The following is a 13,202-nucleotide window of genomic DNA, read 5'->3' as shown; positions in this document are numbered from 1 at the left end:
ACATTTTCATGCCAGTTAATCCATGCTTGGTGTAAAATGGTGTTTCGACTTGGATATGAATAATTGGTGGTATTACCCCTCGTTTTTTGTTTTCAATGACAGATTAAACTCTTTTTTTGAAGTCATTTCATTTTATTACCCTGAAAATAAGTTGAACAAAGTTGAAAATAGAATTCATGGGTTTAGTTTAGTTACACTTTTTTTTTCTGTATTAAGCGCAGAATTAAAAAACAACCAGAAATGTATTTATATTCCAGTAACAGAGTTAACAAATGTGACATGACTCCAGCTGACAGTGAAGCATGTATGTTTTGTACAGAATTTGACCTCACATGAACAACACAACGAAGTGCATCCATGCTTGACACCAGCTGTCTGAAGTTCCTCCCCCTGCCCAGCTGCACCACTCCTTTTACTGCATTCTCTCTTTTGTTGCTTCTAATGATCTCAACAATTGTTTTGTACCATCCACTTATAGTTTGTTGTGATTTTCTGCAAGCGAGTAAGTTAAGTGAGGGAGATAATGAGCAAATGCGCATATGTGTTTACCACGTGGAGACATATTGTATATGGGCCTCCACATGCGTAGCCCCCAGGGCCCAAGCTCATTTGCATGACATGGGAAGAATATCTGTGTTTGTACGCCAGCCCATTAAGGGGTTTCTAGGAACTGTTTTTATTTTTCTGCCGCTGCGTTGGAAACTGTAAATGTTGAGTGATTGTTAAAGAATGGGGGACAGGGTGTTGTAATCTCTAGACTGCATTAAACTGCCGACACACATTCCACTGTGAAGGGCAAAACAATATCACTTTTCTTCAGGAAGATGCTCATTATGGGCAATTATTGGAGCTAAGACAATCTTTTTCCTAATGCAGTTTGTGTTTCTTCTTGTTACTTCATGCGTACAGAAATGTGTGCCTGAATTAGTCATGTTGTTGGGACAAAAATCTGTTATGTTATAGGGACTCATCTTCTATATTGGAGCAAAAATTTGCTTCAAAAAGTTTAGACTGAAAACTTTTTTTTTTTTTTGGTTAAAGTGAGGGTTAGAGTTAGAGTTGTGTGGTTGTTGATGGTTAATGTTAGGGAAACCACAAGGGGATTAATGTTAGATCAGGTGATGTCATTGGTTAAAAAAAAGTGTGTGTGCATGTGTGTATGTTTGTCTGAGTCGAGGAGTGCCCAGAGGAGGGCACTACTGTACCAGACAATGCTGCTCACACAGCACATTGTTGACAGTTTGTCACTGGTTGCTTTTGATAGGCAGACATTTCACTGCACTGTGCCACACAAGACACGAGACTGCACACTCAATACTGAAAAAGAAACTATTTTTAAGGGGGAAAAGAGGGCCTTAGTTTCATGCATAATCACACCATACTAATTAAAATGTTAACTTTTATTCAGTATCTGTCCTTGTGTGTAAGATTTATAATCACTAACAAGATCCACTTCCTTGTGTCAGTTAGATTTCCATACAAATATCAATTTTACCAAAAGGTACTTGTGCTGCGTAACAGATTTAGCTGATCATTGTTGATGTTTGAGACAAATAAATAGAGTGGCTTGAAGCCCCTAGAGGCAAGTGAGGAAAACAAATTCTGATCTCTTTTTAAAAATCTATTTTTATGTTTGATCTTAATTTGTTTCCTCTTCTGTCGTTATGACTTAAGGGAAGGTCTTGTCAGGAAAGTCTTTTTAAGTTCCTTAATTTTCTGTTTTAAATCTTTTAATCAGGTGGGGGAAGAAAATTTGCAGAGTGAAAAAAAGTTTTGCCAGGATAATTTTTCTAAGTTACTTTTCAAATATACTTTGTATTTATATATAATATACAGCTTACTTTATGTTCCTGTTCAACCTCTTGTAACTTTTTCCCCAGCTGTTTCACTTTTTTTTTATGAACTAAAAAAGATTAACCTGACAAAAAAATCACCTGCTCTTATGTCATAAACACAGGAGATAAAATAATTTAGATCAGATTTAGAAAATGGATCACCAGAAATGCTTTTTCTCACTTGTCTCTCAGGTAGTGATAGCCAAATGAAGCTTCATGAACATTTTTCTTCAGGTTAATTCATTAAACCTGTCAGATGGCATTCTCGGCATTCTCACACTGAATTGCCTTTCCTTAAGCCTTTTTGACAAATAAAAGTAATAATTCACAAAGCTTCATTTTGGGCATCACAACGTTTGGGACTTCTACAGTTTATTGCCAATAAAATGTTTTAAAACAGCCTAAATGATAGTAAAAATAACATTTCATCAAAAGGGGTATTTTGTCTGCTTTAAAACTTTGATTTAGTAAGTAACAAGTTGTGAGGAAGTAAAACCTGAATCGTAACACAAGAATAGTTTTCAATCTGACCTGCAGCACTTTCTGGGTTCGAGGGTCCTCTAGTTGATTCTTCTTCATCTTGGCATTGCGCTCATTGATGTGTTGTTTCCTGGCCGCCTCCTGCCAAAACCAGGCATCTAAAGGTCTTTTGGTGAATGGATTCTCAGTCCCATGTACCTCTACAGTCAAATAAACACACACATAAAAACATTAACATCATTAACACATTATCTGTACATATGTACGTATGTATGTATGTATGTATGTATGTATGTATGTATGTATGTATGTAGCCTATGTGTATCAGCCAAGGCCCTTTTGAAATCAGACTTCACCTCAAAGCTAATTCGACCTCTTGGCATATACTTTATGGTTTTAAAATACTATAACAATCCAGGTTCTCATCTACTGTTCATAGGTGTAATTATGGGTCATGGTTTAGGGTTATTTTAACCTTAACCCATGGTCTTTTTCGAAAAAAATTAATGCGCTAAACCGGAGATGGAAACACTTTTTTTGAATAAATTCTGACAAAGCGAACATTTAACTCACATGACGAGCTGACATAAAACAAAAATTATAAGTTTCCCAATTAAATCTAATTCCTGAAGACGTCTCTCCATTGACTCTAAGCAACCCCTTTTTTGTTTGTTTTTTCACACTTGCGCAATCTCTTCTTCTTCTACTGTTTACTGACAGATTAGCCTCCACAAATGCATTACACTGCCATCTTCTGATGAAAGTATGTGTATGCAGCTTTGTTTATCCGCTGTAAACCAATTGGCAGAAACATTCAGATTTCTCATTTTCTTTAATACTACATTTCAGAATTTCGAAGTTTACTTCAACTTTAACGGAAACATGGTTATTATGTTGAACATTAATAACACTAGGTTCTTAGAAAAGTGTCTACTGAGTCAGTTCTAAGCATGAAAACGTCCTGTCTTTAAGCTATGTAGTTAATGGACAGATGTTACACACACACACAAAACTGCCACACCATCTCTGCTGCTTTCTAACATTCTCACACATATATCTACATGTATCTATTCTTTAATCACAAGCTGCTATTAAAGACAGCATTTCTAATAACAGGCCCTTACAAGTCATCTTAATCCTGGAATTAGAAGACAAAGTCATTCTGTGTCCTCCAGGCATCCTGTGTCCCTCATACCTCATGTCACTAATTCTATACTGGACAGCCAGGCGTTGCAATGGCTGTAATTACTATGGCGACAGTTTGAACAGGCCTGCTAAGATCTTTTCTGTGAAACAGCAAAGTGCTACATCCAGCACACTGAGGTTTATAATGCTGGGCCTGTGACACAGTTTGCACAGGTTTCCTCTGAGCAAGTTGATGTGTGTGTGTGTGTTTCTTGCTGATGTTATACCAAAGTATGTTCATCATTTGTTGGAGACAGAAGAGACACAACACAAACAACAAGCTAACAAGGTAATTTAGAACAGACATATGTTTGCAAATTATTACAGAATGCAAGACCTAAATGACTGTGGCTGTAAAACAAATAAACACAGCACAGTATAGACATTTATCAGCGTAGTCATAGTCATCACAGACATAATGATCTGAGATTGTCTGACACATTTTAACAGGAAAGCAACACCTGAATTAAAGAGCTGGTTCACCGCCTAGTCATTGGTGGTGAATCCAGACAAGTGAGGAAGCACATGTGATCAAGGCTTTTCATGCTGAGTAAGGATTTTTTTTGGCTACCTAATCTACCTGCCAGAGGCTGTGTGTGTGTGTGTGTGTGTGTGTGTGTGTGTGTGTGTGTGTGTCTGTAATTAGCGCTATAAAAACAGAAGCAGATCTCTAAGGTTGTAAATCACGCCCGAGAGGGAAAGGCCCCCCAGTGAATCTTCAGAGCTCATTGCACATGCTATGACACCTTCTGAAATGTTTCTGTGCGTGTGCACATACATTTCGGTGCACACTCGAGATGCCAGATGTAAAATTACGGGCGGTTATTGGTGAAACTATATGTAAAGTCAATGGATGACCAAAGTTGTTAGCCTGAGCTTTTATTGTTATGTGTTCTCTGTTTATGTTTCTTGGATCTGCACCAAAACATCAAAGCAAATTCCTTATATGTAGAAACCTACCCTAAACAAGTCCAGGTGTGTCCCCGTCAGTGTGGTTACTTTCGGCTTGAAATCCATCAATTAAACCCGAATGAACCAAACTAAAAGTGTGAAAGCACCCTCAGGATTGATCGTCTCTACCAATGTCATGGCAATGCACAATGCATTGATTTGTTGTCAGGATTACACTAAAAGTCAGACAATAATCAAAGTTGGTACGGTTCATCCTCTTTGGACCAAGAATGTTTGTGCCAAATTTCATGAAAATACATCCAATATTTGACAAAATATGTCACTCTGTATTTAAGTGGTAGATTGAGGCAATATTGCCCACCTTTGTGCCAACATTTTCCATAGACTATAAGAGCTTTGTTCCTTCGTATGTTTCTATCAAGCCATAACCTCCACGTCAGAAAAACGAAAGGGGCCACAAACTTCAGTTGTTTCTAATTGCCAGCAGGTGGTAAGTTCACTGGCTGCAAAAAGAAGTATGATTGTATGGAAGTCTATGAGAAAATCACCCTACTTCTGACTTGATTAACTTCCTCAGTAAATATTTTTATAATGATTTTTATCATCTCAAATAGTGGTTTTAAGTTGTCTCCAATAGAGCACAATGTTCATTTTGTAAATGATGGTCCCATTTAGAATCAAATGGACAGTAAAGCAGGGTATGCTTTAGGGCATGGCTTCCTTGTGATTGATAAGTAACAACCATGGCACACTCTGTGCTTTCGTCCTAGAACTTTCACAGTGTGTTTTCATGAAAGTTATTTTGAGCATTTTAGTCAGCGTTTGGTTGTGCTTAAAGCCACTCTGAGGAGATGGCTGTTCATTTTGAATTACAGATATGCCTTGCCAACAAAGGCAGGCAACAAACGCTAGCTTATAAAATAATGTCCTCCCAGCATCTATATCAATTATGTGCATGCTGAGGTTCCAAAAAACCAATATGGTGATGGCCAGAATGCCAAACCAGAGTCTACAAACCACAGAACACAAATCAATGGACTACGTCACTGTAGTTATATCCACTTCTTTTACACAGTCTATGCTGTTTATGTGACTCAAGTCAAACAGGGAAATATTTCATATCTGATAATCCAATTAGAAAGGCAACACTTCCCATAGCCAAACTGTTAAAACTGTGCAGCCACAAACAAGACTTTAACATTTGAAGAAGTCAAATTATATTCACTGCAGTGTGTAAGTCATAAATTCCAACCTCCAGCTGAGCACACAAGCTTAGAATTTCAGTCCAAGTTAATATTCATAAACAGTGGAAGAATTACTCACATGTAGTGAGAGCTTCTGCAGAACACATTAAATATATTCATGAAAGAGCTTGATTTAATGGTTTAATTTAAGTCTGTTGCTCTAAATATGTGTTTCCTTTTGGTAGTTGCACACTACACTGACACTCAGCAGAGTTGAAATGTTTAAAGAATGTTAAAATGTTTAAGATCTTGTTTTCTATAGTCGCCTATAGGAACTCATGACAGCATGTTCCAGGTAGGAAAAAAACCCAAAACACGTCTTTAGCCAACAGCTGTCATCTAAATAGTGTGTTGTTGATTTTGTCTTCAGTGCCATAGAAACTACCTGTCTCAAGCTGTTGGGAGTGTTGGCTTTGGGTATTGCCTTTAAGCAATGCTTTCACAGGTCACTCATAGCACAGAATGAGTAATGTCTTTCCAGAGTTGCTTAGCATTAATGTATTTGCCCTGTTATTGTATACAGTGAAGCTATGTCTCAAAAACTTCACTATGCTTCCACAGCCTAGAAAGTGGCCTTACAGTACTTCAAACCATTGTCAGTGTAAATGGTTCCTCTTAAGGCTTGGCCACTTCAAACACTCTACAGCTGGCAAATGGACAAAAAGCAATTGAATAATGAAGAAGGTTTTGCCGAGCCAGAGATCCCTTTCAAACCTTTTACGGTTAGCTAGTTCTTTCAACTCTTGATGTTGCTATGCGTCCATGTGGCCGTGTGTCTTTGCCTGTGTGTCATCCAAACCAAATGAAGTTGCCTTTGTAGTTTTAAGGGGAAACTGTTGCCAATTGGAGCTCCTACAGTGTTTTTCAGACTTAAAAGACAATAAGTGCACTCTAAGGTCAAGGTGGTTTTCTCTTACAAAATGCATGCTTTTACTATCAACATAAGTGCTCATTGTGTAGATGAACATAAAATGTCAAGTGATTGTGCATAGCATAGTAGCAGTCTATATTGCATATATGTTTTATTCTTTATGTCTGTGTTATATAGTTTCTGTTCTGTATTTTGTTACATGTGGCTCCTCGTCTTGGAATCTGTGACAAATTCATACAAATAATGACAACAAACCCGCAACCAATAGACATCAGTCCTTTTCCTGCACTTTTTTTCAATGGAAAATGGTCATCTTAAGTGACAAAACAACAGAGAATTGTCACCCAACTCTGCAGTTGTGCTCTGCAAGAGATTTTAGTTTTTTTAGTCCATTACTTTGGTTTGGCCCACAAGTTTACTGTTTTGGTTCAATCTCACCAGTTTCAGATAGCCATAAAAGTGACTCCAAGCAATTGGAAATGGACCACTGAAAAAGCTTAGCTTTTAATGACCCATATTTATTGTTGAGGCGACCTCTAGTGACCATAGGTGGGAGCAAAGAAGCAAGTGGGTTGATGCTGTACAAAGAGCGACAAAGTCTTCATAGGGAGCTGGTCTGAGTGGATGGACGGGTCAAACAAACACAGGAATTTGACCAAGTAGTTAGTTGTTCTTGTCCAATGTGAAATCAGTGTGAAACTGTGTACATCTCTCAAAATGCCCACGCAGATAGCCCACAATCCACTGCGTTTAGTTAATTTCCTTTAATTGGGTCAGATTATTTCCACAGTGCTATCGAACCTCACTAGGGTTCGTTTGGAAACGGGCCGAGACCCTCTCTACAAGTGGTCTCAGACCGGTTGTTTTGGTGCGCACCAGAGTACTATTGGAGCATTCACAAGCAACCAAACAAACCGTTAGAAGGATTTAACCGCAGCAGATTTAGATTTAAACTGACTAAACTTTGGGTTGTGAAAGTTACTTTAACATATGTACTCAAGTTAACTTATGTCACTTACATATCATACTTAACCTACATTATGTAAACTACACGATTTAAGTTAACTTGTGTAAGTATGTTTCTTAAGTAACATAGCAAACACACTTATTTTAGTCCAAATCATGATTTTTTCCTAAACCTAATTAAGTAGATGTGTTACGAAACTTTGAGTTGTGACTGTTACGTTTAGGTACGACATAGTGTTGATCTCCTACCACTGTTAGGGGCACTAATTTAGCAAAAGCTCTTGTGGGTCGTATTGAAGAGTTGAAACAAACAATCTACAAATCGTATGGGTTTAAGGACGTTGTGCTGCCCACAACTGCTCACAAAACTCAATTATTAAAAGTTTAATAAGAGTAGCAAAGTAGCACAGTGTGAAATACTTTAGTACCTTTTTAGTCACATAGGTAGAGAAAGATGTGATTCATTAGCTCATCATTTTTTGTTAACCTAATCTAATGTAACTAATAATTAATGTTGTGTATACTGTGGAAAAGACAGTAGTATAAATTTAAATTTCACTCTACTGATTAAAGCATAAATGGCTAAAATTAGACTCAATTAGAGTGTTGTGTTAGTAAATTATGGCTTTTTAATGTTGAAATCCAATTATGCAACATGAAGCTTTTCAACATGAACTGTTAAATGTTAAGATTGGCATGGAGGAGGGAGGGCTTCCCATTAACAGGGAGAGTTTTCTCAGAATTGCAGGCACAAACATGCAGCTCCCACCCAAAGTGATCTCTTCTGGCTTCACCTTTCCTGCTGACACACATACTGTGTGCACACATATCTACATAGAGTAATTAAAGACTTGAGAGTGTGAGTGAGGGAGAAGAAGCATGTCTCAGCAGAGGATCACCTGGAGGGCAACAAGGGCAGTCTTAGACCACCGACAACAAGAGAAAAGCAAAGAGAGAGATGCAGACAGAGAGATGTGCAAGGAAAGTGAAATACAGGATTGTTGGGACAGTGGTTCTCTATTGGCTGGATGGGGGGGTTTGTCAGCAGAGGTGGTCTGTGTAGTTAAGACAGCAAATAATACGCACATGCCCTTCTATTATCAGATAGTGGTGAGGAAATTGAGGAAAAGGCCATACAGTAGCATGTGATTGTAATTGCCCTATCACAAGTAAGAAACAATGTAGCACCTAAACCCTGGGTTAACGCAATGATGTTTGTAAAGGTTTTGCCTCAACTATTGTGTATTTCATATTCCAATATTTTTTTTACACTTTCACTGCAGTAAAAGGTTTTTTAAAAGACAATTTTGACATGTCACAATAAGAAAGTCGCAGGTAAATAACTAAATGAATGATGGCTAAATCCCAGTTGCTTCCGTGTGAAGGCCCTAGTCCCTCATGGCCCACTGTCGCAGATTACTGGGACACTTGAATAGAACTCAGCCGTCATTAATGTTATTAGGAATATCTGTGCTATCACCAAATGAGTGACAACCTTTTTTGGTTCATTTGCTGTAATCAGTGTAGCAAAGTATGCTGGAATTACCAACGTAGTTAACTAATTTTCCAACTTGGCGCTAGCTAGTAGCTAATTTTGCCAAGTTTCAATGCTACACAAAAAAAGGAAATCAACAGTGGGCTGGTGACAACTAACAATTTACTTCGCGAGCCAGCTAGCTAGCTAACTAGCGAGTTGTTTGTCTCCAGAGCTGTGTCCGCTCTCACTTCCTGCAAAGTACTCTGCCAGCGGTGTGGAGGGACGCTAGCTAGCTAAATCTTGTCTTATTTGTGGTCTAATAAATAATATATTAATCACTGCACAGCGAGAGGTGTGGTGCCATGCACAAAGGAGTAGTGAGAGCATTCAATGAAAATAGGTGGCTTGCTAATTTTCTGTAGAAATCCAATATTCCAATGGTGGCAGTCTGAACAAGGCCCAGTACTATCCATCTTTTGACTGCTAAAGTTAGTTGTAATCTACTCCCTTACCAAAAGTGAACCTACCTCAGGCTTTGAATGGAAATTATCCGTTATATCTCAAATACTTACAGTTTATAGAATTTATTTTTGGCCAATGACATTGAGTACAATAATTTTGATTATTTAGGCAATTCAGGTAAATGAACAGAGTTGCACTAAAATGAAGAGTATGTTTTGCTCAACAGTACAGTCCATGTTGAAATGGTTTATATTGAATAGCTGTAATGATGCATCCTTCTCACCGATTAATGCTCCACACCTGCCCATGGAATTTGTTTTCTTTGTCCATGTTTAAAAGGCAGGAAAATATTCTTGATTGATTTGGGGACTGTAGCTCATACACACTCATCAGTGGACTGAAACCTTTGTGGACCATGACTGAGAGAACATTTCCAAGTCAACTCCCATTGCAAAAATAGTTCAAATGGAAACACTGAAGATGATGTGCCATTTTTAATATCACATGCTTTTCAGACTGGAAGGATTAAAACCATGGATAAATCATTAATGTGGCTGTTGCTGTAGCTGCAATTTGGAAATTTGCAAAAGCTGTTGTTGCTATAAATTAGTGTTATGTCAGAATTGTACAGGGATATGAAGTGTAACAGAGTGTTTCATTTGAACTCTGGACTGTTTACTCAGGCCATTATGCTGTTCTACTTCAGTTTAGTCTATGTAGGCCATCTGAACTCAGTATCACACCAAGTAACCACAACAAAATGCATTTAAATACAAGTTTCTTTTCCCCTTTGAGTGATCAGTTATTTATGAGTGAGAATGTAATCTCAAGCAACACCAGGAAATGACCCCAAATGTGCATTTTAATGGGGACAAAGAAGACAGATGTTGACAGCTGATAGCCAGCAGTTGCTCATGCTTGAAAAGCCAAGCATAACACAGTGAACTGAGGGCAAGCTGCAGTCTGATCTGATGCTAATTTTCAGCTTTTTCTGTATGTGTTCTAACTGGTTCGAACACCAAAGATGGTAAATCACAGTGGAGTCCTTAGCGGAAGTTACAGGGACCGGTGTGGGTTTGTTTTTACTACCCTCTCTCAGGTCTTAAAAACAACTGCAGGGAAAAAAACCCTCTGCTTTATTGTCTGAAACATTTCAGTCCAATAACTTATCAAATACATTCCTCAGAGTTGACCCAAGATACATGAATATATACAAAACAAGCTTGAGAAATTGGGTTGCACCTGTTACCATAGAGATCTCCAACTTTCCCAACACCATTCCATCACAAGTCTGTGCTGTGTTTTCCATATTTACAGCATGTCTGCTTGTAAGTTAAATGTGTATTAAAACTGTTCCCTCAAGTGAATGAACAACATCCTTTCAAAGTAAGACACTCCCAATAGGAGAGCTTTGAGGATATGTGGGTTACAGACATGTTATGGGTTCATCGGAGGGATACTGCTTGTTTGCACTCACAGATGTGGGCCTGTCACTGCCTGCCAAACACATTGCATATGTCAACATTCATTTTCAGCAATCAATAATGACCCTTTGTCCCCAGTAACTGTAATGTAGGAGAGCAAAGCTTGACATTTCTGTGTCCCCACAGGATTTCTGTGTTATTTTTTTTTGTTCGGGTAGTAAGTATTGTGACCAAAAGTGTTTGATGTAGATGTGGTTTTTCTGATATTAAAAGTGGCCTGCGGTGAAAATATTGTTTTGAGTCAGTGCACGCCGCCTCCATCTTTATTGTAAGGGAACTATTTTAATATCATACCCAGGTACGATGGCAGGTCAAAACTAGCTGGATTGGTGATGCTGGCACACATGCAGAATGTTAATTTATGTGGTCTACTCCCTGATAAATGCTGGAAGGCTTTTTATTAAATTACAGTATCGAAGTACATGGCAGTGGACAAGTATTACAAGGAGTTACATGTTGTCATAGAAAAACTGTCTAAAAAGCAACAGGATGTTAGTTTGATTAGCCATTTGTGGCATGAATCCACTTTCTGTTAAGTATTTCATGTCTTGTGTTTCCTGTTTTATTTTGTGATCTCTGACCCCTGTCTCTGTTTCAGGTTCCTGTCTGCCTCGCCCCCCTCCTCGTCTGTGTGCACCTGATCCCTGATTGTGTTTTCCACACCTATGTCTCATCACTCCCCATTAATCCTTAATAGGGCACTCATTGAAATACTTGTAAATTCCAAATTTCTACCCTAGAGATTATTGGAGGATATTACATACAGCTAGAATGTGTAAAAAAAAACAAAAAACACACACACACACACCAGGGGAGGGGGGTAATATTTTGAGATAAGTTTATGAGAATGCACAGATTTATGAGATTTAAAGTGGTGAATCTGCGAGAACAAGATTGCTTTTTTTCACTTTTTTGTTGTAAATCTGTGACTTTTTTCACGCAGATTTGCCACTTTAAATCTCTAAAATCTGTGACTTTTTTTCTTGTAGATTTGCCAATTTAATCTAGTAAATTTGCAGCTTTTTTTCTCAAAATATTAGCTGATTAGTTGGAAGAAATCCATGTTGTTCTACGACCTCACAGAGAGACATGGGGACCCAGTTTTGGATATCCGCTGAAGTTACCAAATACGGTTCTTCGCCTGATAAAGGGTTAACCCAGCATATAACCTCCTTTGTGCCTTGTCTCGTCGCCAGCTCGTTGTTCTTCTTATCTCACGTTCCAGCATTTCTCATAGTCATAGCCTTGTCGTGTTTGATCCTTAAGCAGTTTTTCATACTTCCTTTTTGCCTCTCAGTTTGGTTACCTTTGCCTGTGTGATTGCCTGCTTGTGTACTGACCTTGTTTTTGAAAATAAACACCTTTTTGACTATTGGAATTAGATCTCTGGTGTGTATTTGAGTCCTGCCTTCTCAGCTACGTCCTTGACATTTTGGTGTTCATTTGGTGTGATGCAGTTCCCATTATTAAAAGTAAAAAATAACCTGGTATTAATATATCAGGGTGTAATGATTCTGAAAATGGGGCCAAAAACCGAGACACAAATGTGACCAGATGGTGTGGGCCAGACTGAGATCTCAGGAGGAAAGGAGTGAAAAGAATTAGTATCAAAAGTTTGCACTTTGTTAGATGTGTAGTGTGTTTGATAGTTCCTTTTCAAAATGCAAATGTTACTTTTCCTTGGTGTTAATAATGTATCTGTTCATAACATGGTGACTGATGTTGGTTTACAGTTTGAACCATTAGTGAGGTGGCTGCTACATTTCTTGACACAAGCTGTATTTTACCACAGGGACTCTAAGGCCGGACCTGGACTGTGTTAACCATGCACACCAGAGATTTCAGATTGTATAGAACTACCAGATTTGCAGGATATGAATAACAAACATGGCAACAAGCTCATTCTGAGATCACAGCTGGGTACCTACTCCTACATATTTTTTCTATCTTACTATATATGTCATATACCACTTTTACTATACTGTGTATATCTCTGCATATATTTTAATGTATTTATTCATTGATGTTCACACTACTACATGCAGCAACCTATTTAACCTATTTAACTAAAATATATTTTCTCCAATGTGCAAAACCTGTAAAATGCAAAGTATTTTCAGGAAGACAAACACAAGAAATATATATTGATAATAAATGCCAAATGTAGAAATGTATGTATATATATATATATATATATATATTCATCAAAGGATCTCAGCATCTTAAAGCAGTAAAAGTGTCTCTCATACAGTCAATAAATAGTTTTTGGTCTCACATAACCTGCTT

The 13,202-nt window shown here is 37.9% G+C and overlaps 1 protein-coding gene across 1 annotated transcript in view; it reads right to left on the bottom strand.

Annotated features, from left to right (window-relative positions):
• igfbp2b (insulin-like growth factor binding protein 2b) overlaps nucleotides 1-13,202 on the bottom strand; it is a 151,078-nt gene that overhangs the window by 136,620 nt on the left and 1,256 nt on the right. The window contains exon 2 of the mRNA XM_059342590.1: nucleotides 2,367-2,515. Coding sequence (XP_059198573.1) covers nucleotides 2,367-2,515 — 149 coding nt within the window. The remainder of the gene's footprint in view (nucleotides 1-2,366; nucleotides 2,516-13,202) is intronic.

Source organism: Centropristis striata, chromosome 10 (genome assembly GCF_030273125.1).
Source record: "Centropristis striata isolate RG_2023a ecotype Rhode Island chromosome 10, C.striata_1.0, whole genome shotgun sequence".
NCBI lineage: Eukaryota > Metazoa > Chordata > Actinopteri > Perciformes > Serranidae > Centropristis > Centropristis striata.
Note: the sequence above shows the minus strand (reverse complement) of the source record. Positions and strands in the feature narration are given on the sequence as shown.